This window comes from Festucalex cinctus, chromosome 4 (genome assembly GCF_051991245.1).
Source record: "Festucalex cinctus isolate MCC-2025b chromosome 4, RoL_Fcin_1.0, whole genome shotgun sequence".
NCBI lineage: Eukaryota > Metazoa > Chordata > Actinopteri > Syngnathiformes > Syngnathidae > Festucalex > Festucalex cinctus.
Window position 1 is genome coordinate 23,206,743 of NC_135414.1, and position 21,305 is coordinate 23,228,047.

At 40.7% G+C, this 21,305-nt stretch overlaps 2 protein-coding genes across 2 annotated transcripts; both read right to left on the reverse strand.

The window, feature by feature from the left end:
- Positions 1–302: 302 nt before the first annotated feature.
- Positions 303–8,193, reverse strand: chrna3 (cholinergic receptor, nicotinic, alpha 3). The gene is made up of 6 exons (XM_077519768.1): positions 8,080–8,193; positions 7,633–7,772; positions 6,741–6,785; positions 4,675–4,784; positions 2,401–3,571; positions 303–1,283 (listed from the first exon to the last, which is right to left on the reverse strand). Exons 1-6 carry the CDS (start codon positions 8,141–8,143, stop codon positions 1,155–1,157), a joined length of 1,659 nt encoding a protein of 552 aa, XP_077375894.1. The 5' UTR covers positions 8,144–8,193; the 3' UTR covers positions 303–1,154.
- Positions 8,194–9,946: 1,753 nt separating this feature from the next.
- On the reverse strand, positions 9,947–16,086 carry chrnb4 (cholinergic receptor, nicotinic, beta 4 (neuronal)). The gene is given in 7 exon segments (XM_077519767.1): positions 9,947–11,146; positions 12,359–13,412; positions 13,563–13,672; positions 13,797–13,841; positions 13,914–14,059; positions 15,875–16,011; positions 16,013–16,086. Coding segments are annotated over 7 exon segments (1,734 nt in total). The 3' UTR covers positions 9,947–10,978.
- Positions 16,087–21,305: the final 5,219 nt, after the last annotated feature.

The window sequence follows — 21,305 nt, forward strand, 5'->3', positions numbered from 1 at the left end:
AAAATTGTGGAGATTCTTTGTCCCGGGCTCTCATTATTGATTGTCCAATCAGCTGACATTGCTCCAAGGAGGCGGAGGGCTGAGGCTCAGACAATATGGAACAGTGATAAATGGAGCCTCGCCAGCTTCTTTTAATGAGACCCTCAGCTCCAAATGCATCATCCCACTGCTGATTTATTCACCAATAGGAAGAGGAAGTCAAACTGGTCTAGAATCAGTATTTACAGCCTTTATTGATCATTTTGGCATCTTCAGATCATTATATGATATATTGACCTTATATCATTTTTTATCCTTTTATGATGTCCCTTAATTGGGCTTCACAGTGCACTAGTTATTGGCACATCAGCATCGCATTTCGGAGGTTTTGGGTTTGAAGCTCAGTGTAGGCCCTCCTTGCAACCCAAAATGTCGGTTAGGTTAAATGAAGTCTTTTACATTTGCTTTGGATGTGAATACCTTAAAGAAATGGTAATGGAATATAACCCCAGTAGGGCTATAAAAGGTCTGCATACTCGGGTCAATTAGTGGAGGACGGAGTTCAAAGCAAACAGGGTGGCACAGCATTTAGCTGTTATGCTGCACGTAAATGAAATAAGATGCTAACTGAAATGAAGTCAGCCCCAAGTGCGAATGCTTTTAAATTCAGAGCTGTTTTTTTCCCCACCCTCGTACCTATAATTGAGGTCTTGAGGTCCAAAAAAAAAATTTATTGCACTGTACATTCTTTTAGTAAGATAGTTTTTAATTCTAGACTTTGTCTTTAAATGTATTTAGTTACGCTGTACTTTTAATTATGTAAATCACATTGAGTTACCTTGTGTATGGAATGCATTATATAAAGCTGATTTGCCTTAAATTGTACAAGGTGTGAATAAAAGTGTCTGTTTGTTTAGATGTGCCCTGCTGCGCGCCCAAAGTCATCTGGAATAGGCTTCAGCTGGGGGAGATGTACCTTTTTAACAAACCTGTTGCAGGCAAGTTGTTGTAATACCACAATATCACCATATGGTGTCGCTCCTTCATCGTGTTGCCGCTTATGCTCTGAAGACCAATCTCAAAGCCTTATGGTTTCATATGTGAAATGCAAAGCATTTGCGTCTTTTAAAATGTCCTAAAAAATTGAATTGTGAAAATCATAACATAATGTGTTTTCATATGTCTTCCCCAAGTAGAAGAGGTTGGAGGAAAAGGCCGGCGGTTCCTAGGATGCACACCAGGACAAAAACCCACAGGAAGATGCGGTCGATCACCATGGCGACATATTTCCAATCGTCCTGAACCTGCGAGATGAGAGACAACGACAAAGCAGTGAATGAACGTAAGGTACTTGCAATAAAGACAAGATGTTCCTGACTTCCATGGAGGCTTTTTGTAAACTCACTTTATTTTCTATATTTTTTTTTTCATTCCTTGTACAACCAGCCTAAGCAGTATTACCTTTACCAAAGGTCAGAAATGTAAAGGTTACATTTTTTGCTTGATTATTATTAGATTTTGTCAACAAAGCATTATTGTTTCTCCTAACATCATACATCTCGTTCCATTAACCAGATTGAAGACTATACGAACATAATGGCAAACTTTACATATAAAATACTGTGCCAGGGGGCGTAAATAATAAAAAAAAATGTTAGTAGTAGAAGAAGAAATCAAACAAGCTGGGATTATAGTTGGGTCAAGTAAATAACTCAATACAACCAGTTACTCCTCTTTTTTTGTACAACAAGAACAGCAGAAGCTTCAGGTTGGTTCCTCATTGGCTATTTCTCCATTTGACATCCCTATCACAGAGTCTAGCTTGCCGCAAATCGGTGATTTGCATCGTAAATATTGCACAGGATTAACATAAAAATATGATTCCCGACTAATGTGCTGTGAACGATCATCGGTTTTGCTTGGTTGTTTTGTGACCAATCTCACAGAATTAATGAATAAATCTTTCATCATCCACTTTAGATCGCGATAAGTGGTGACAGACAAGAAATTAAATGTTTTTCCTCTTATATGGTACAATCTACATATCCACCTGTTGCCATTCATACTCTGGCTCAGATTTCACCCTTCACAATAAAAATAGGTCATTTTGTGAGTAGCAAATTGCAAATATAAGGAGTTGGGCCTGTTCAGTTTGAGTTTGCGTCGTCTTTTTTTCTGGAAAACAAACCCAAAATGGTGGCTGCGTCAGTGAAGGTTTCTTAATTCAAAACAGTTTTATGGTTTCTGTGAAAGGATAGACATTAATAATTTTATTAGCAAGATAAGTAGAGCTACACTGGAACTGGTCCAGTCTTTCAGGTTAATCACTCAGGATAACCGTTAAGAGGCACCTGAGAATCGGGCCAGGGGAAAATACTCAATCTGGGCGTACGTGTGTACTCTGCGTCAGTGAATTCTCACCTCCTTCGCCTCGTTCTGCATTCTCATGTTCTCTGCGATGTATTTGACGCTCTCAATAGCCTCTCTGATCTCAGGGGAGAACGGCAGCAGGGTCAAGACTCCCGCATCCAGAGACTCGGAGCTGGAGCACTGACTCCCTGCTCCGGGTACGCCCCCTCCAGTCAGGACCCCCAAGCAGCCCAAGCCGCCACCTCCTCCGGAGTCCGCTGGCAGTTTGCCGGCCCTTTGGTGCCAGCAGCTGTCGCAGCGTCCCCCGCAACACAGCGAGCCCGACCCGGCGCTTTTGGCCAGCTCGTTTGCGTTCAAGTTGTTGAGATCCGAGAGCTCCGTGTTGTTTGGGACCCTCTGGCGGTTGGTCAGGCTTGACAGCACGCTGGAGGCCAGAGCCTGAGCCTTGTGTTGGGAACCCGAGGTGTGAACGCCGCACGGTCTCTGGTGAACGGTCTCGTTCGTCTTCTCAGGGTCCCTCTCCGGTCGGGTCATGAACATGACCTTGGGCAGCAGTCCCAGGAAGACGCCGCGCACCCACCGCGGCATGGTGTGCGTCTTGGGCGTGCGGTAGTGGACGTTGAGCACGAAGACGGTGATGACGATGGAGAGGGTGACGAAAATCATGGTGAAAAGGAGGTACTCGCCGATCAGCGGGATGACCAGCGAGGTGGACGGGATGGTCTCGGTGATGACCAGGAGGAAGACGGTCAGGGAGAGCAGCACGGAGATGCAAAGCGTGACCTTCTCGCCGCAGTCGGACGGCAGGTAGAAGACGAGCACGGTGAGGAAGGAGATGAGCAGGCAGGGGATGATCATGTTGATGGTGTAGAAGAGCGGCAGACGGCGGATGTACAGCGAGTACGTGATGTCCGTGTAGATCTCCTCGCAGCAGTTGTACTTGATGTCGTGCTTGTAACCGGGCGCGTCGATGATCATCCACTCGCCGCTCTCCCAGAAGTCCTTGAGGTTGATGGTGGAGCCGATCAGCACCAGGTCGATCTTGGCCTTGTCGTAGGTCCACGAGCCAAACTTCATGGTGCAGTTCTGGTAGTCGAAGGGGAAGTAGGTGACGTCGATCTTGCATGAGCTCTTGAAGATGGCGGGAGGGATCCACGTGACCTCGCCGTTGTACCGGAGCAGAGCTTTCGTCTTGTCATCCACCTGGAAATCTCCGACTGCACTGCGGAGACACACAGAGGCATGGATGGAGGAACCATCTTTGAGTTCTCAGGTGGGTTCACATTTAGTCCTTTTTAAACTGTTATATGCTGATGGGTTGGATCACAGAGCACGGATAAGGTTTTAACTATTTATTCATAAGAATCACGAGACACCAAGCCTCCTTGGGCTGCGGAGAAGCACAGGGGAACAGAGAGCAATAATCCAGCAACACACACATTTCTCAGACAGCTTATATGGACAGTGAATCGATCTCATTGGTTGTGGCTAGACATGCGGGTACCAGTACTGACATGGAATTATGTGATTGGCTGTTGACCCAGTAACGCGATTACAAATCATCCTTGACATCACATAACATCACATAGCATTAAAGATTCTTGACATCACATAGTCCAGGCATCATATAGCCTAAAACTAGTTGAAACTGGATGATGGTTGCATCAGTACAAAACAGACACTTGACCTCAAACTTAACATGTCACGAACTCAACTCCAACTTAACCCAGGCGTGACCCCAGCCATGCGACAAGACCCAAACAGTACTCCTACATGACCCGAGTCATGACATAAACTGAACTCCGTCCTCCAAAAGTAGTGATAGGAAAATGAAGCTTCATGAACCACTTGCGATATTTTTTACGGTATTTTTTTTCTGCTCTTGGTTTAAAGATGCAGTGAAAATTTCAACAATTAACATTACACTAGCCTTTATATTTAAACCAAAAGCACAATTTAAGGGACTAAAAAAAGTGGCTCATGAAGCTTCATTTTCCCTTCACTGTCCAAAAGTATACCGAAAATGCAAACTGTGATCCAATTAATTTCTGACCGGTTCCCTATTTTGTTTGTTTTTTTCACTTAGTCCCTAACAGCCCCCCATAGCACTTGTCCTCGTGATGTTTTAATGACAAGGGGAAAATAAGTTTTTGCATAATCCTGTTACCAGTGAACAGAAAACAGTCAAACACCCTAAAAACAATGGCACATACAGTATTTCTATTAGATCATCAACTAATGTATGCAGTAACAAGGACAGCTTGTTATTGTTGATTAGCCTTTCCTTAAAAATAATAACACACGCACACAATAAAAAATACTCACTTATTGTATAGCACAATATCAGGCTTCCATATCCTGTTGGATGGCACCCGTATGAACTCGACACCTCCAAAATCTTTTGGATTCCACTTGAGTTTGTAGTCATTCCAGATCTAAAACATAACAAATTGAATTCAAAACCAGTCAAAGATATTTGTGAATTTAGGACCACTCACCCCCCCACCCCCCAAAAAAAAAGGCTGAACAGTCACTTAAGACTGATGGTATCATATAAGGACTTCTATAGTGTAACCTGAAACTTATTTTTATGTAAATTTATCTTCCGAGCAAGTGACAAATCACGAGCATTTGGTGGCTCAGTGGTCGATAGAAACATAAAGATTTTAGTGCCTGCTGCAAGATAAAAGTTAATACAAAAAGAGATCATAAATTGCACCATATAACCGAAGATGAAACATAACATATAATTCACACGCCTTGATTTTAAACCCATCCGCCCCCACACACCCACACCCCCATTCCCTATAGAAACAATAAAAAAAAAAAAGAGACAAGTTATTCAGTTAGCACAGAAGGAAGTAAAATGTGCTTAACGGTCCTTTTTGCTCTTGGCAGTCCTTGCAAGAGCCTTAAAGCGACAATAGAGAGGCAGCCAGTGGGTGCTGTAAAACTTGCACTTAATTAAATTTGAGGGCGGTGGGGCCTTGTCGCCTCTCTTTTAGGTATGAATGAAAGTGACTGCAGAAAAACAAAGGAGTGACATATTTGACGAGTAAACCATATGGGACCTCTATAAGTGTATATATAGTATAGTATATAGAAGTGTAGCATCGATCTGTACACAATGACACAGGACACTTCATGAGATTCTCCTATGTAATCCACTGAGAACAAGAACCCTTTACAGAGCTCTAAAATTGATCACTAATTGATCAACATCTCTCGTCCACCTTTAGTCACCCAGCTTTTGCTCATACAAAATACAGTATTCAAAATAGAACTTTAAAAAAATAATTATTAAAATAGATAGAATTTTTTGGGGAAAAAAAAACACATTTTTTTTCTTCCATAGAAAATAATGTAAATAAGTCATTTTGATTTGTTTTTGTTTTTTTTTAATAGGAAATAAAATATAGTTTCTAACATATGTTCTTATTTGAAATAATGAAATAAAAATCCTAGGAAGTAATGGAAATTTTAAAACATCATTGGAATTAATGTAATAAAATTTAGCTAATCATAGAGAAAAGATTATATGAAAGTTTTTTAAGTTTTTTAAGTCATAGCAAATAATTTAAATAAGTCATAGCAAATCATGGAAATTTAAAAAAAAAAACAGGAAATGTATTATTTTAAGTCATAGGAAATAATGGAATTTTAAAAAGAAATTTCATAGGAAATAATGGAAATTTAAAAAAAAAAGTCTTAGGAAATGAACTTATTTAAGTCATAGGAAATAATGCAATTTTTAAAAGTTGTAATTAATTTATAATAATAATAATAATAATGTGTTTTTAAGTAATTTTTAAAAAGTCATTGGAATTGTTTTTTATGTTAAATGAAACAATGCAATTTTAAAAGTCATAGGAATCATTGATTTCTTTAATAATTAAAAAAAATCATTGGATATACTGTAACAGAATTTTTAAAGTTATAGGAAGCAATGTAATAAAATAAAAACGTTATAGGAAATAATGTGAATATGAAAAACTATAGGACAATGGAAATAAAAGGTCACTTTTAGTGCAGTTTGTCACAGGAAATAATGTTTTGTTTTGTTTTGTTTTGTTTTTGTATGCAACTTTCTTGTTTTAATTCAAATAATTAGGCAGGTCGTGGTTGCTGTATTTAAAGAACAACTGTCAATGTTAATATAAAATCAAATCAATCTGTTTCCTGTGCTTATCTGGACATGGGCCCAAGTTGTGATGCTTATCAGGTGGTTTTAAGAACCTGGACTGCAAGGCATCAATGCGCTTAAAAGCTGCCCCTCGTACGCACATAAATAATTCAAGCTGCCAGCTTTCTACAGGCATGCAGTGTGGTAGAGGGAAGGATCCGTACGGGACATCCTTTGCTTGAAGGTCCACTTGGGGCGGTGAACTTACGTGTCTTAGCCACAGGTTGGTCTCCATGATCTGGTTGACTTCATCCTGACGGCAGAGCAGCAGAGAAGATTTTAAAACAGGACTCACTTGAATATTTTAGCAGTAAAAACAGCGAGAATGTTGTCACGGGCGAGCGTCCCCCTTGACGCTTGCGTGCTCCCAGCTTTCTGGGCACGACCAGGCGAATTTAACGAGATTGTTTTAAACAGGATATATTGAGGAATTTGTGAAATGAAACAACAATGCATAGTGATCCCCCAAATATTTGCTGTTCACCTTCATAAGATCACCTATTTGTGTTTTTTTTCATGGAAGCTATTCTTCATTATTTGCTGAAAAACTCACCTCACGTAGTGTTTTATGTGCTCTTTCTTAAATGCCCTAAGATGCCACAAGATGGCGCCAAGGCCTGATATGAATAGGAAAGTAGCACAGTTGGTCCAAGGAAGCACACACTTAATCACACACTTAAAAAAAAGTGCAATCATCCCTATCAAAATAAACGCCTCATTTTCCTCTTAATAGAAATCAACTTTTTAAGGGTATGCCTCCGCTTCTACCCCAAAAGGAAGTGAACCATTTCAAGGTTGTAGTCTTAAATAGATTTATTTGATAAACAGAAAACACAATCACTAAAAAACACATTCTGTTTCCTAACTTTCAATTTCCATTGCAGGCAGTTTATTAGTACAATAATTTTAACACTGCTCTTCCTGCTGCCACTCTCTGATCAACATAAATTTAACCCAAATCTCAACTTGTCGCACTGCCACCATGCACCGTAGCCCATCAGTCATGACTACATACTCATTAAGCAAAGTGATGAAGTTTGGAAGGAGCCCCTCCATAAATTGCGGCCATACATAACCGTACAGGCAAGCAAGCTACTCACCACTTTGACCAGCTGGGACATGGAGACCTCAAACTGAACGATGACCGGCTCCGATACGTTCTCCACCGGTCGAATGTACTGGTTGTACTTGGAGAAGATGACCGAGAACAGCTTGTGCTCACCCTCTGAACATCCGACTCCTGATGTCACAGGATGGATGGATGGATGGATGGATGTGGTTTAACAAAATAATTAAAGACAAGACGCAGGTTGTGGTTGCAGATATTAAAATGTTTACAAATATTTTAAATATAAATATATTTATTTCTTACAAAATATTTAAATAAATAATATTGGTTAACATTTTTGAAAAAAAATAAAAAGTTAAAAAATGAAGTTATGCTGCAGGGGTGAAGCATGCTGTGTAAAAGCAGTAATCTATACGTAATTAATTCAAACAGCACTGTTTCCGCAGTTAAGTCACAGGAAGTGAGCATTGTAACTCACCATGAAGATGCAACAAAAAGATGGAACAGGTGGAGGCCAAAAGGAGGCGAAAAGTGCCTTTCATTTCCCTGGCTGCTCGATGAAGGCTGCGCTGGTTTGGAGGCTCGGAGAAAGTGTAGAAAAAGGAAGAGTGAAAGGATGCAGAAGAGGGAAGGAGAGCGAGCAGGGGGGGGGGGGGGGGTGGGGGGGGGGGGGATGGGCTGAGCCAGCCTCTGACAGCAGGTTGATCGCCACGGCAACCTATAAGAAGCTGCTGTGACAAGTCCTTTTATAATATGTACACTATTTATACGGGTACGTATGACTTTTGGAGTGAATTGAAATTCATTATAGTTGAAGGAAATAAACTAATCAGTTGCAAGCTTTATTGTTATAACCATAGCCACTGAGGTCACATTATTTGTAAATTAATTAATTACAAACACTATTTAAAGAAGAGGGGGAAAGCAATTTAAGAGCACAACCATTTAAAAAGTCAACTTATCAAAATAATAGCAAACAACACTTAAGAAATAAGATAAACAAAGACAATGGAAGTAACGTAAAGTTTCTAATGACTCTGTCAGAGTTTTTTGAGGATTCCATTTAGAAATATGCCTCCTATTGTATTTTTCACCATCCTTTCCCCCCAAATAAACGCTCCGCTTTTCCTCCTGCCAGAATGATTTTCCACGCTGTCCTTCGGTCAGACGAACGACCAGTCCGGCAGATAAATTGAGAGAGGCCTCCACTGACATGAAATGGGGAGGTGCCGTATGGGAACTTCACTATTAACGCCGGACCCTTGAGAAAATATTGCTCGACCATAAAAATGTTTTGTGAGGTTATGTGTGTTTGGCCTCGTCTGTGTGGTGGCTAATTGTGTCCATCCTGTCCTATCCATCACACAGATACAAAAAAAATAAATTCATTTAAAAGTCACAGTCTAGTAAAGCGTATAATAAAATGAATCTCACCCTAGAAGCTAATGACATCATGCATGCTGACATGATATTTACGACTCTTTGCCCATCTGATGGTGAAACCGGCAGGAAGGATGCAGTTATTAAAAAAAAAAAAAAAAAAAAAAAAAATTTGAAAAAAATAATAATAATAAGGGGAGGAGGAGTGAGTAGTTAACATGGAAGCTGATTGCTATCTCGTGATGAGGCTTTGGCAAAATGGGCGACAGTCTGCAGAATCTCTTAATGAGCACACTCAGCACCATTTAATGAGCGGTGAATATGGTGTGTGCGGGTGTGTGTCTGCAAGTGTGTGTGCTCTATTTGAACTAGGCTGTAGTGTAGTGACTTCTGAAAAATTTTATGATTAGGGCTCTGCAATAAATCAACGTATTTTGATAACTTTGAATTTTTATTTATGTTTTGCAGCTTCCTGAGCTCAAAGTGCATCTTGGCCGACATGTACTGCTTTGCCATTTCTTTTTCTTTCTTTTTTTTACGACTACTCTTATTTATTTGTTTGACTGGATGACATATTTATTAATTGAGACACTGATAAGATAAATGCAACATTCCAAAGAGAAATCAAAAGGTAAGGCTATTACTAGAAGGAGGCCTTTATTTTTTAAAAACATGTTTTTAAAATATCAAATCACAATTAGCATATATTATTTATTTTTTGCTCCAAATAAATTGTAATACTTAGCTTGCAGAATAATTAGCATGTGCTGCTGCTTTGGTTAGCAACAGTTTAAATGAGCAATAAATTAATCCACGGTGTCTATTTGAGTAAGGTCACTATTTAAGGAAATACGGTAAGTGAAAATACAAACCAGAATATATTAAGACTTTATTAACATTTTTTTTTTTTTTTTTTACATTGAATCCAACTCGCAGGGACACCATTTTGTACACGAGCTCACATTGTAATATATCAGTTGATTTTCTAAACTCCTGCATCACGACCCCATTAAGAAACCTTTACTGTGCACAGGAATGACACATAGTGACAACCATTCACACTTACTTTGTCCAACATACACGGTTAAGTGTTTTTACACTGTCATGTGACAAATAATCATTATCAGTTGGATGAAAAAAAAAAAAGCAATATTAAATGATCACTACTGTCAATAAGATATGCTTTGCAAGGTAGCCTAAACCGGTTTGCACCTGTCCACCTGCCACTTTATTTTGTAGCAGCGTGAGGCAGAAGACCTTTCCATAATGACCATGGGTGAGTATTGGAATGTAAACAGATTGGCTCATCGATATAAACAATAGTTAGATAGCCTACAACACTGCTAGGCTAGTAGGCCAAAGTGTTACCATTTTTGTGGGAGGCATTTATAAGTATGCCTGTAGATTGCACTTCATACAGTTGCACACAACGTTGTGCAATCACATTGAAATCTTGGACTCAGGACTAGGAACATTGATAAGACATATTTGTGTCATGTTTTTCAAATGTTCAAAAGTAAACCTCTGTGGACTGGCACTTGAATAAATGGTTCAGGAAATGGATGTATGTATGTTTCATTCCCTTAAAGTTAGCTCTTAAAGCTTTGAGTCAGTCATGGAACGTTATTTTCTGCCTCTAGCAGTTTTATACTGCCCCCGGTGGCCAAGGTGCAAACACCAGATACAGCTAATGTGGGTCTGGAAGGCATTAATGTTATTTCCATTCATTTAAATGGAGAAAAATAATTTTGCATACAAGTGTTTTGATTTATGTGTGATTGCGGAATGTATTTTAAACTCGCAAATCAAGGCACCACTGTATTCTTTTTCTCTAAACACCCCATCATCGAGGCTGCTTCTTTTACAGTGCTACGAAAAAAAAGCCAGATAAAAAGCAGATCATATTTGTCACACACGAGTTAATCCTTCATCCCTGATGTTTTGCAGACTTGCAATGCCGCCTTCCCTAACTTTAGATGCTAAAAAACCCGTGCTGATCAAATGCGAGGCATCTCAGAGGTGGGCTGCTGGTCTTGGTGAGGCACTTGACTCTGAAAGAGGGGCTGGAGGAACAAGCCCAGGGTGCCCACCACGCATACAATGACGAAGATCCACAGGAACATGCGATCCACCACCATGGCCACGTACTTCCAGTCTTCTATCACCTGCAAGCACAAACAGGAATCCAACTAAGGGGTGAGTGCTTAATGACAAATTGTGATTTGGATCTCAAAACGGCATTCAAATAAGATGATGTGGTATATCATAGAGGCTGCATCATCACAGTTTTATGTCCTCCATAAAGATGTCCTGCTATTGACACTTCCACCCTATTTTCAGTCCTATCCTTGATTGTTTTTAGAAACGCTTGTTCCTCACAGGTACCCTCCCCCTGTCGTATTGATTCGTCAACATGAATCACCCAATGTCTGCCTTACATTTGCTGGTTTAGTGTCGTTAGCCACACTATATCCACTACTGGATTGTGTAACTTTAAATGATACACAATGCGTCCTTATACTTCTGTTTTAACTATAAACTAAAAAAAGACTTACCTACAGTATCCATGCCTCATCACGTTTGTGCTCTAAATGTAACTACCGAAAATGCCAAACGAACGCTACATTCCTTCTAAGGCGCCATGTTAGCACAGGTGTTGCTAGTCTTGGCCACAGGCTGACAGCGAAGAGCAGCGCGTTTGGAGGGGTTTCCTTATTGGATTGACACTGGAGAAAGCAGGGAGGTAAGCTTTGCAGAGAAACATCCAGCTCACTAATGCCAGTGGCGGATGCTAGCAGCTCAACATAAGCTATAGTAAGTGCCCATTTAAGATAAAGAGTCGTAGCGTAGCGATACATGTATTTAAGAAATGAGTCTGAAAATGTGAGAAAATCTTTGTATGCTTACGCCAACTCTATTCTATGCTTCATTACACCGCGCTAAGCTACACATTGCTATATTATGTCATGCTACGATGCACTAAGATAGACTGCGCTATTTTAGGCCATGCCACAGTTCGTACTTCCGTATTTCCTCCTACTGTAAACATGGCCATGAATCCACTTTCACTTGCTTCAACTTGCTACGCCATTGCACGTTACACTGCCTTGTCTGAGATGTCTTATGTCACGCCATGAGATTCAGAACCCAATGATTCGGCTATTCAGAACACGATCAGACTAGTGTTTCCTATAATTCTAAACGCAGCTTTAGTTAATTGTTCACTATGCTATATAAGAGTCTTTGAGACTTTGCTGTGCTTCATCCACAAGCATACCATCACCTCAGCAAAGCGGTACCAAACCTGGGAACGGCTCAGGTCGGTATTTCAAAACCCCGTCCGATAGAAACACAATTACTAAATGTAATATACGTACACTTTGGTCGTCATCATCCGCCATCATGTGCTCTGCGACAAAGCGCACCCCGTTCACTGCCTCTTGGACGTCGGCAGCCAAATGTGAATTGCTTCGAAGATGGAGGTCCTGCGTCAAGGCAAAACCTCCAGGAACGCAATCCGTGAGCTTCAAATCGCCCTTCTTGTCGGTGTGGCTAAAGCCCAGAGGAGGGGTTGTATTTTTATGTCCTGGTGTGGAGAAGGCAGAGTCTGAAGGCAGCAAGGAGGAAGACGCCTTGGGAAAGCCAGTTTTGGATGCGACGGGGCAACCCAAATCCAGAATTGTCCTCCCCGATCGGAGGTATCGCTGTTGTCGCAGCCTCAGACGCGCAGTGTTATCGTGAGGGCGTCTCATGAACAGCAAAGTGGGAAGTTTGACCAGAAAGATGACCTTGACCCAGGGGGGCATGGTGTGTGTGCTGGGGGAGCGGTGGTGGACGTTGAGCACGCACACGCTGGTGATGATGGAGAAAGTCACCAGCACCATAGTGAACATCAGGTACTTGCCGATCAGCGGCACATCCAGTGAGGTCGGGGGGACGATCTTGGAGATCAGGAGCAGGAAGACGGTGAGGGCCAACAGGACGGAAATGCAGAGGGTCATCTTTTCGCCGCAGTCTGAGGGCAGGTAGAAGACCAGGATGGCTAGAGAGGTTATCAGCACACATGGAATGATCAGGTTGATTGTGTAGAAAAGCGGCTTCCTCTTGATGATGAAGTCATACGTGACGTCCACGTAGGTGGCATCCAGTGGGTTGACCGTCCGCCGGCCAGGTAACGCCAGGATGTCCCACTCGCCGCTGGGTGTGAAGTCGTCCATGCTGGCCACTTCCGTTTTCAAGATCAAGTCGATCTCCGTGTGGTCGTAGGTCCACGAACGGAACTTGAGGGTGCAATTTTGCTGGTCGAAGGGGAAATGCTTCACCTCAATCTTGCAGGCGCTCTTGTAGATGGCGGGCGGAAGCCAGTTAATGCTGCCGTTGGAGAGCACAATGACGTTGGTGAAGACTGTCACTTCGTACGTCCCGTCGGCACTATGGGAAGACAAAGAAATGACTGCATCCAGCTCTTATGTCAGAACTTTTGGTCAGGGAATGGGCACGGTTTTTATCCTTGGGGTATTCTTTTAATTAGGCACCTATGAATTGTAATGCATAATATGACTTTTTTTAAGTGCTACTAACTTGTTATAGAGGACGATATCAGGCAACCAGACGTGTCTAGAGGGAATACGCAGTTTATCAATTCCTTCGTACTTGGCGGGGTCCCACGATAACCTGTAGTCCACCCAGTGCTAAACGGGAAAAGGAGGGTAAGTTGGACTTTCCAATTGGCAAGCTTCATTGTGAGTGAAGAATAGATTGTGGCGCCACTTGGACACGGATGCATTCAAGTTAAAGGTTGTTCATTGTATTTACCTGAGTTAGCCAGACATTAGTGGTCATGATCTGCTCCCGTTCATTCTAGAAATGACAACAGAGATTTAACATTATAAACAGTTTCCACATATTTGTACTTCTTTAACCAATACGTACTACGCTGATGAGCTGTGCCAGAGACACTTGCAGCTTCACTGTTACCCTCTCGGTCCGGTTGACCGCCGGGCGGATGAGCGGATTGTAGCGGTGCTCACCTAGCAGCCAGTTAATGAGACGCTCCTCGGAGTCGGCACCACCACAACCTGGACAAACAGTTGGCTTTAATGACTAACTCTACCACTCCTTCTCATTGTCAGAGGGTGCACGAGGAGTTATTATTAGGCTATATTAGAAAATAGCCACAGAGCTGAAGTAGTGATCCCCCAATGTTTACTTTTCATCCACATGAATATTTTGCAAAAATGAGTAGCTGTGTCAGTGTTTCTGTTACGACCGAAGGTGCTTTACAAATAAAGCGCATTTCCCATCAGTTAACTTAATAACAAACTGTGTAATTGGAGTCTTGTTCAAGTAGAATTGCTACCATAGAGAACTTGAGAAAGTCATCAACTGTGACCTTTCGGACTGAAAATATGACTTGACGCACCACTGATCACAATGTTGTTCCGCTTCCAAACTTTGTAATGGCTTTCTTGTTGTTGTTGAGACACACTGGAAGTCATTAGCGGGCCAAACACCACCGTCTGTCTAATGGCACCATGCATGCTAGCGCATCTGAGCCTTCTGTGATCTGGCTGGGATGCCCACCATGACTGTGCGCCCCCCAATGGTTACCCCTGCTGCTTCGATTAGCAGATGGTGTGTTGTCAAGACCTCGGGGGTCACAATCAAACAAGGCTAAAGGCAAAACCTGCATGAACTTGCAATTTGACCTGCTGTGTGTATCACTGGTACATTTTTTTTTTTTCCATGTGAAAAAGTGTTGATTGAAAGTGTGGTCAGGCGTGGTTAATAATACCATGTTGAGGTGCACTCGTTCCAACAACTCTGCTAATGCTGTACTTTATTTGTACCGCCAACCCTTTCAAGCCATTTGCTATTAGTTTAACATTACAAACATTTATTTGCGCTAATTTTAGTTATGCTATTTTTTGTTGTACAATATCGTGATTGTTGTTAGTTACTCGCCAACAAAACAGATGAACTGACAGCCGTTAGAAAACTGCAATTGTTTGATTACATTCAACCTTCAGTTGTTAGCGTCATAGTCAATGAAAGTTAAGTCATGCAAGTTGTCATTGCGAGATTACAATTTCACCATCACAGTTACCTCATACTGTCCATTTGCGACTTCAACTTTTTTTCTCTCTTTCTAATCTACTGTGCTAACAATTTAACACGTTAGGAAAAAACAAATAAAACTCTGTACCTCCTGTATGTCAAATGACAAAGTCTCTGGGAAGTCCTAACGCTTACACCTTCACCTTCAAACCACCAACAGGCCGCTGGAAGAACAGCATGGCCAAAAAATGACTCCGAAAGTTTAGTCAAAGACACACGAGACGCTGCATGAGTTTGTTTTTAAAGAAGTCTATTATAATTCTAAAATCATATTCTTCTTCTTATTATTATTATTATTGTTATTGTTATTTTTATTATTAATTGTTGTGTTAATTAAATGTTTGATCTTTATCATGTACAGCAATTTGTTTGAAGTGTTTTTTTAAGTGTTCTAGAAATAAAAATTGGGTTGAGTGATGAGTTAAGAACAGAAATTCCAACCATATTAGTGTGAAACAGATCATCGGGTGTGCGCTAACAATTATCCAATTTCACTCATATGTCTGAAAATTATAAACTTAGGCCTAATGTATCTTATAACCACAATATTGTTTATCTATCAATGCCATGATGTGCCTTGAAATTTAAAGGTTGAAACAGTGCATGAGAACACACTTTCTTCAATACTGGGCTATTATTGATATGAATTATATTGCGCAAAAGTCTTAGGACAGTACAACAGCAAATAATTCAATAATACAAGTGCTTTGCCTAATAATAATGTGGTCATTTCAGCAGCCTGTACATAAAGCACTATTGATTTGAATATATCTTACCATGTATTAAAGTGAGCACACAAGCGACAATAGCGAGAGTAGTCGTCATTTTCCCGGTAACATGTGCCCAGCGGGACGAGTGAGCCTGCGAAGCATCAGAGCAGCGCTCCGTCGACCCGGCAAGTCGCAGGCAGCTCCCGGTGCGGAGCCAACATGGAGCTCCTGTCGGCAAACAAAATCATCGGTCCAAAAAGTGTCACAAGTGGCTCCATTGTGATGTAACTTTAAATAATCACAACAACAAAAGAAAGATTCGCGGTGTGTACTTGAGTGATTGTTCGTTCATCCGTCCATCCAGCAGGGGGACGCTCAGACGACGTGTCCGCTCTTCAAACGTCTCAGGCGGCTAGTGAGCGTCCAAGACCTGCCCAGTTTCTATTTAGACTGGAGCTCTCAAGTCATGTACAAGTGGACATCATTTCTTTTAGGATTACGAAGTCAAACTTCTGGCAAGCTTCCTCTTTGTAGTCAAGGACACAAATGAACTTGCAAAAGTATGTTTTAGACATTTTTTAAACACAATTTCAAATAATAATAATAATAATAATAATAATAATAATAATGATAATAATAATGATGATGATAATAAAAGCTCCCACTTCAGCTTTAATGCCCCCCCCCCCCCCCCCCACACACACACACAAAAGCCATCTTGAAAACAGCAAAATAGTAACAAGTACAATAGGTCAACTGCAAGCAGTTATGTTCAGCGCTGTAACTTTTATGCACTGAAGATTTATTTTAATAACTTTGGGTCTTCGGTAGTAAGTTGTTGCACTGAGAAAGTTTGGAAAACACTGATCTGATCTCTTCTAACGGTGAAATTAATCATTTGTATTTTACTTGTTTGTTTAATATTTTACATGTGTTTTGAATATGTTAAATATTGAATATTTTAAAATAATTTTTATTTTGAACTTAAAAAAAAATACTTTTTTAGGATGAGCACATAAAATGGATGGATGTATTTCTATAGTACATATTATTTATTTATTTAGTTATTTTTAATTTATTTTATTTTGTCCTTTTTTCTAACAATGTTGCAAGAAAACCAGATTTCATGTTCTATATTGTATTTTTCATTTATTTTATTTGTATGACTTACTTCTACTACTACTTGTGGTCACCTGTCTTTCTCACAGGCTTCAGTTCCCACTCACAGTTAGTAAATGTGAGTGTGAATGGGTGTCCGTATCTGTTATGTTGTCTGTGATAGGCTGGTGGCCTTTTGCACCATGACAGCTAGGAATGGGCTCCAGCTCCCTGTGACCCTGAAGAGGATACGCTTGAAAGAAGATGGACGGATGGACGTTTGGCATGTATACAGTATGCTTTATTTATTTATTAAAACAAAAATTGTCTTGTTTTTTGAAGGGGGACTACTGCCAACTCTAACCACTCACCACCGTACCAGCTGCTACCTCTGTTTTCAGTTCAAAACAGTGTTTTGTTAGCAGCCCCTGACTGACAAGTCTACAGGTACACACTGTAGCTTGAAGTTGCCATGCCAACAGACTTTCAACTTGTCCGGTGTGCGCGCTCCAAGTAAGTGAAATCACAGAAGTGCTGCCATCGCACTACCGTGTTGCACCACTAGAATCCTCACATCATCACCACCGGCACCAGCGAACATATATCACACAGACAGTTCATTACCTGGAGTGCTGTACGGGCTCCAGCTCCTCGCAACCTCGCCCTCATGCAAAATTATCGACTGTTCCTGTCGATTGCTCGTCTGATTGATTCATGATTTGCGACTATTTTTACCCACAGGAAATCATGGGAATATGATTTAAGCCTATCTGTCACCACTATAAAGATTTAATAACTTTACAGCCATTTTTTAAGTAACGTAACTTCCTAACTGTCATTCGATTGTAAATTAAACTTATAAACTCACACTGAACACTGGCTTGAGCCTGAGAGGCGAGTGTCTTCAAATTAAGATGTCTGTGAGGCAGTGGAGAGGTCTGTGGACATAATGGACAATTGTGCTTGAGAGGCGAGTCTTTTTATATATTGTACTTAGGCGCACGTACAACTTTGCACTGTCGCATAAACTTTTGTTTTACGGCCTAATTAAGTTCCACCTGAATTTCTGCTGTTTCGTGAATGTCCGCCTAAAACTGTATATCTCTCAATTGAGATATTTGAATGCCAGAAAATACCTGAAAGATTGAGCTCATGGAGCCTTATCTGCCAGATACGGAAGAAGGTCTACTGTATCCAAAATTGATTTTTCTTATACTATCTTAGCCATGCCCACACAAGCGTTAACTGACTGATCTTGCAAATGAAAAAGAAAACTGAGCAAGATTTGAATGTCACCTCACTTCAAACTTCCCATCCATCCATCCATTTTCTTGACCGCTTATTCCTCACAAGGGTAGCGGGGTGTGCTGGAGCCTATCTCAACTGGTTTTGGGCAGTAGGCAGGGGACACCCTGGACTGGTTGCCAGCCAATCGCAAGGCGCAGAGAGACGAACAACCATCCGCACTCACAAGCACACCTAGGGACAATTCGGAGCACCCAATTAACCTGCCACGCATGTCTTTGGAATGTGGGAGGAGACCGGAGTACCCGGAGAAGACCCACGCAGGCACGGGGAGAATATGCAAACTCCACCCAGGAAGGCCGGAGCCTGGACTCCAACCCAAGTCCTCAGAACTGGGAGGCGGACGTGCTAACCAGTCATCCACCTTCAAACTTCCCCTTTAAGTTAAATTCAAACAATACATTTTTGTTCCACTTTAATGAACAATTTACAATCTTCCTCTTCCAAGACCATCAACATAGCTACACTCTAATTCCTTTATTTTTGCTGTTGACTGAAAACATTTGCATTCGGTGTCCAAAGATGAATTTGAAACAAAAGATCTAAATTGTGTGTTTTTTTGTTTTTTTTTCCAGGTACAGCCACTACTTACTGTTCCAATACTTTTGGAGCGTGTGTGAAGGGAGCATACAAAATATGTTCAGCCTTGGCAGGTGGAGAGCCATTGTAGTGTTATATGATGCTTTCATAAAGATCAGGACGGTGCATACGATTTAAACCACAATAAAAGCATCAACAATAAAGCAGGTAGGTAGAGAACTTGTCTTTCCCTGTACAAAATCATGTATTTTTCATAAGTCTGTGTGTAATAGATAAATGGACTTTGCTCAGCCGGTGTAATCGGATGAAGGTTATCTTATGGAGCCTCTGAGTTCCGAGGGATCTGTTGTTGCTCATGCGACTTAACCAAGTCAACTTGCTCCCTAATCACATTCAGAGCGCAGTCTATTTACTTTGTTGTGGCTGGAGGCAACATGAGGCTGCCATAAGAGTCCCGTAAATGAGCGCATCGCTCCCCTAATGCCAAAACGGTTTAGAGGGCTGGATGGTAGAAGGGGAGTGTAGTGGGGCTGACAATAGGGGTGGGGGGGACTTAAAACAATTAGATACGAGGACCAATGTTGTGTTACCAAAGGCAAAGCTGGTCTTTGACTACACCATGGACGTGTCTATGTGAGCTAGCACATACACACCCATTGAGTTCCTGCCTGAAAACTTGAACTAGCTAGCATAATGTCTAGGTGAAGTTATGTACAATTAGCATTTAAAACGAACTTGGTCCACACATGCACATGATCTCATGAAAAATGGATGCCGGCCATTATGTGTTGGGACGAAATAGGGCTAGCATAACTAAGCTAGCTAACGTTCCGTACTTAAAAAGAAATATTATCTAAATATTCCCATACATCTGTACTCTATTTGCGTATTGTGCTTGTAATCATGTTGTAGTACCCAGGAAAAACTCATGCAAGGGGTCAAACAACTCGAACAAAGCTAGTAAAGCCGAGATTCAGAGACCACTTTGCTGGCAGAAACTAAATACTAAAGAAGCCATCTTAGTGAAAACACTGCATCTGGTAAACAACATAATCGAGCTGAAACTTAAACCTTGTAGATTGTCTTTGGTTACTGTTAAGCCACTGTATGTTACTGCATTTTTTATTTTATTTTTTTCATACTCTTTATTGAGCCAGGGCCCACAGGCCCTTTGTCACATTAGAACAATTTTACAACATATTAGCAAACAAATTAGTTGCCAAATATAAACAGTATACTGAAATCTCAGACTAATTAAGTGAAAGTGAAATTGATCATGGCATACTTGATAATCCCTCACGGTACACTATACACGCTTAGTCTGGTATATACACTAGAAAGGATTATTAGGATTTTTTTCAAGGATTGTTTGGGTGATTTAAGAGTCGTCTTTAGTGAGTGAGCAAATAAGGAGGCTTCTCTATATGGAAGCTAACCTGGTCCTTAGGGGAGTTTGCGAGTGTGGAGAACAGGGAAGAAGAGAATGAGAAAAGTTGCAGACATATGGCGGCTGTGCTGGGAAGCAGTGTGTGGGTGATGAACATTTTCCACCAGTGGCTGAGATCACAGCGGAGGGGGCAAGAAGAAAGAAGAAATAAAGCTCTCAAGGGGAGCGGCTCACCATCTGGATTGTCGGGAGCAGTGACATATCCAATTTGGCTCTACCTGTGCGTGGACCGCTTGCTAACCTCTCTCTCACCGGGACCACATCTTGCACGATGAGATCAAGTCACGCTCTTGCAGACTTGTCAAATCAACCTCCAAGAACACAACAGAAACTGTTAGCTCAAAAAAACAATAAGTAAATAATAGGGGAGCCAGGCGAGTAAAATGTTTTACTCGTAATTAATTGCATTACTAAAAATAGTTAATTCACGATTAATATCAAATTTTATCGGTTCAAAATGTACCATGAAATGTACATTTTTATTTTTATTTTTAGGTTTTCATACTCTTGTTAACATAAAAGTGGGAAAAAAATGTTAAATTAATACAAATATAGCTGCATATTTTAGTCATTGATACAGTAATTTCATAATAATTCATACAATTGAGTTAAAATTAAAAAGCAGTACTGTACTGTAAAAAAAAAAAAACCCAAGTGTGATATTGATTTGTGTTGAGGTCAATTTTCTGCCACTAGATGGCCAAGTTGCATTTGTAAGATGGTGGCAGGTCAGTGCATTTTTCTTTTCATATTTACTTCATATTAAGAGCTATCTAATCTTTTCGAAGTAACTTGTGAAATTCTGCACATTTTTAAAATTGTAAAATACAACTTGTACCCATTCTCCACAAATATATGCGTTATTAAATTTTCTTTTTGCTAAATTTTGACATGGACGTGTTTGCTACGCTGTGACTGGAATTTCCCCAGTGCAGACTTTCAAAGTAAGGGGCGGTCATTAATTGTGCATTAAAAAAATTGTGGCATGCCATTAATCAGTCCCTGCCAGCAAAAAACCCCAAAAGAAAACACCACTATTTTCTAAACTTGTTTTTAATTAACATCGCGTCACTACACCATTCGCTGTTGTCCCACTCCCTCAGAATT

Bases quoted from the DNA above. Each gene is read 5' to 3' on its own strand.
- chrna3 (XM_077519768.1), bottom strand. From the start codon at position 8,143: ATGAAAGGCACTTTTCGCCTCCTTTTGGCCTCCACCTGTTCCATCTTT. The intron at 7,773-8,079 runs GTGAGTTACAAT...CTGTGACATCAG, and splicing joins CTTTTTGTTGCATCTTCATG to GAGTCGGATGTTCAGAGGGT. The intron at 6,786-7,632 runs GTGAGTAGCTTG...CTCTGCCGTCAG, and splicing joins TGTCCCAGCTGGTCAAAGTG to GATGAAGTCAACCAGATCAT.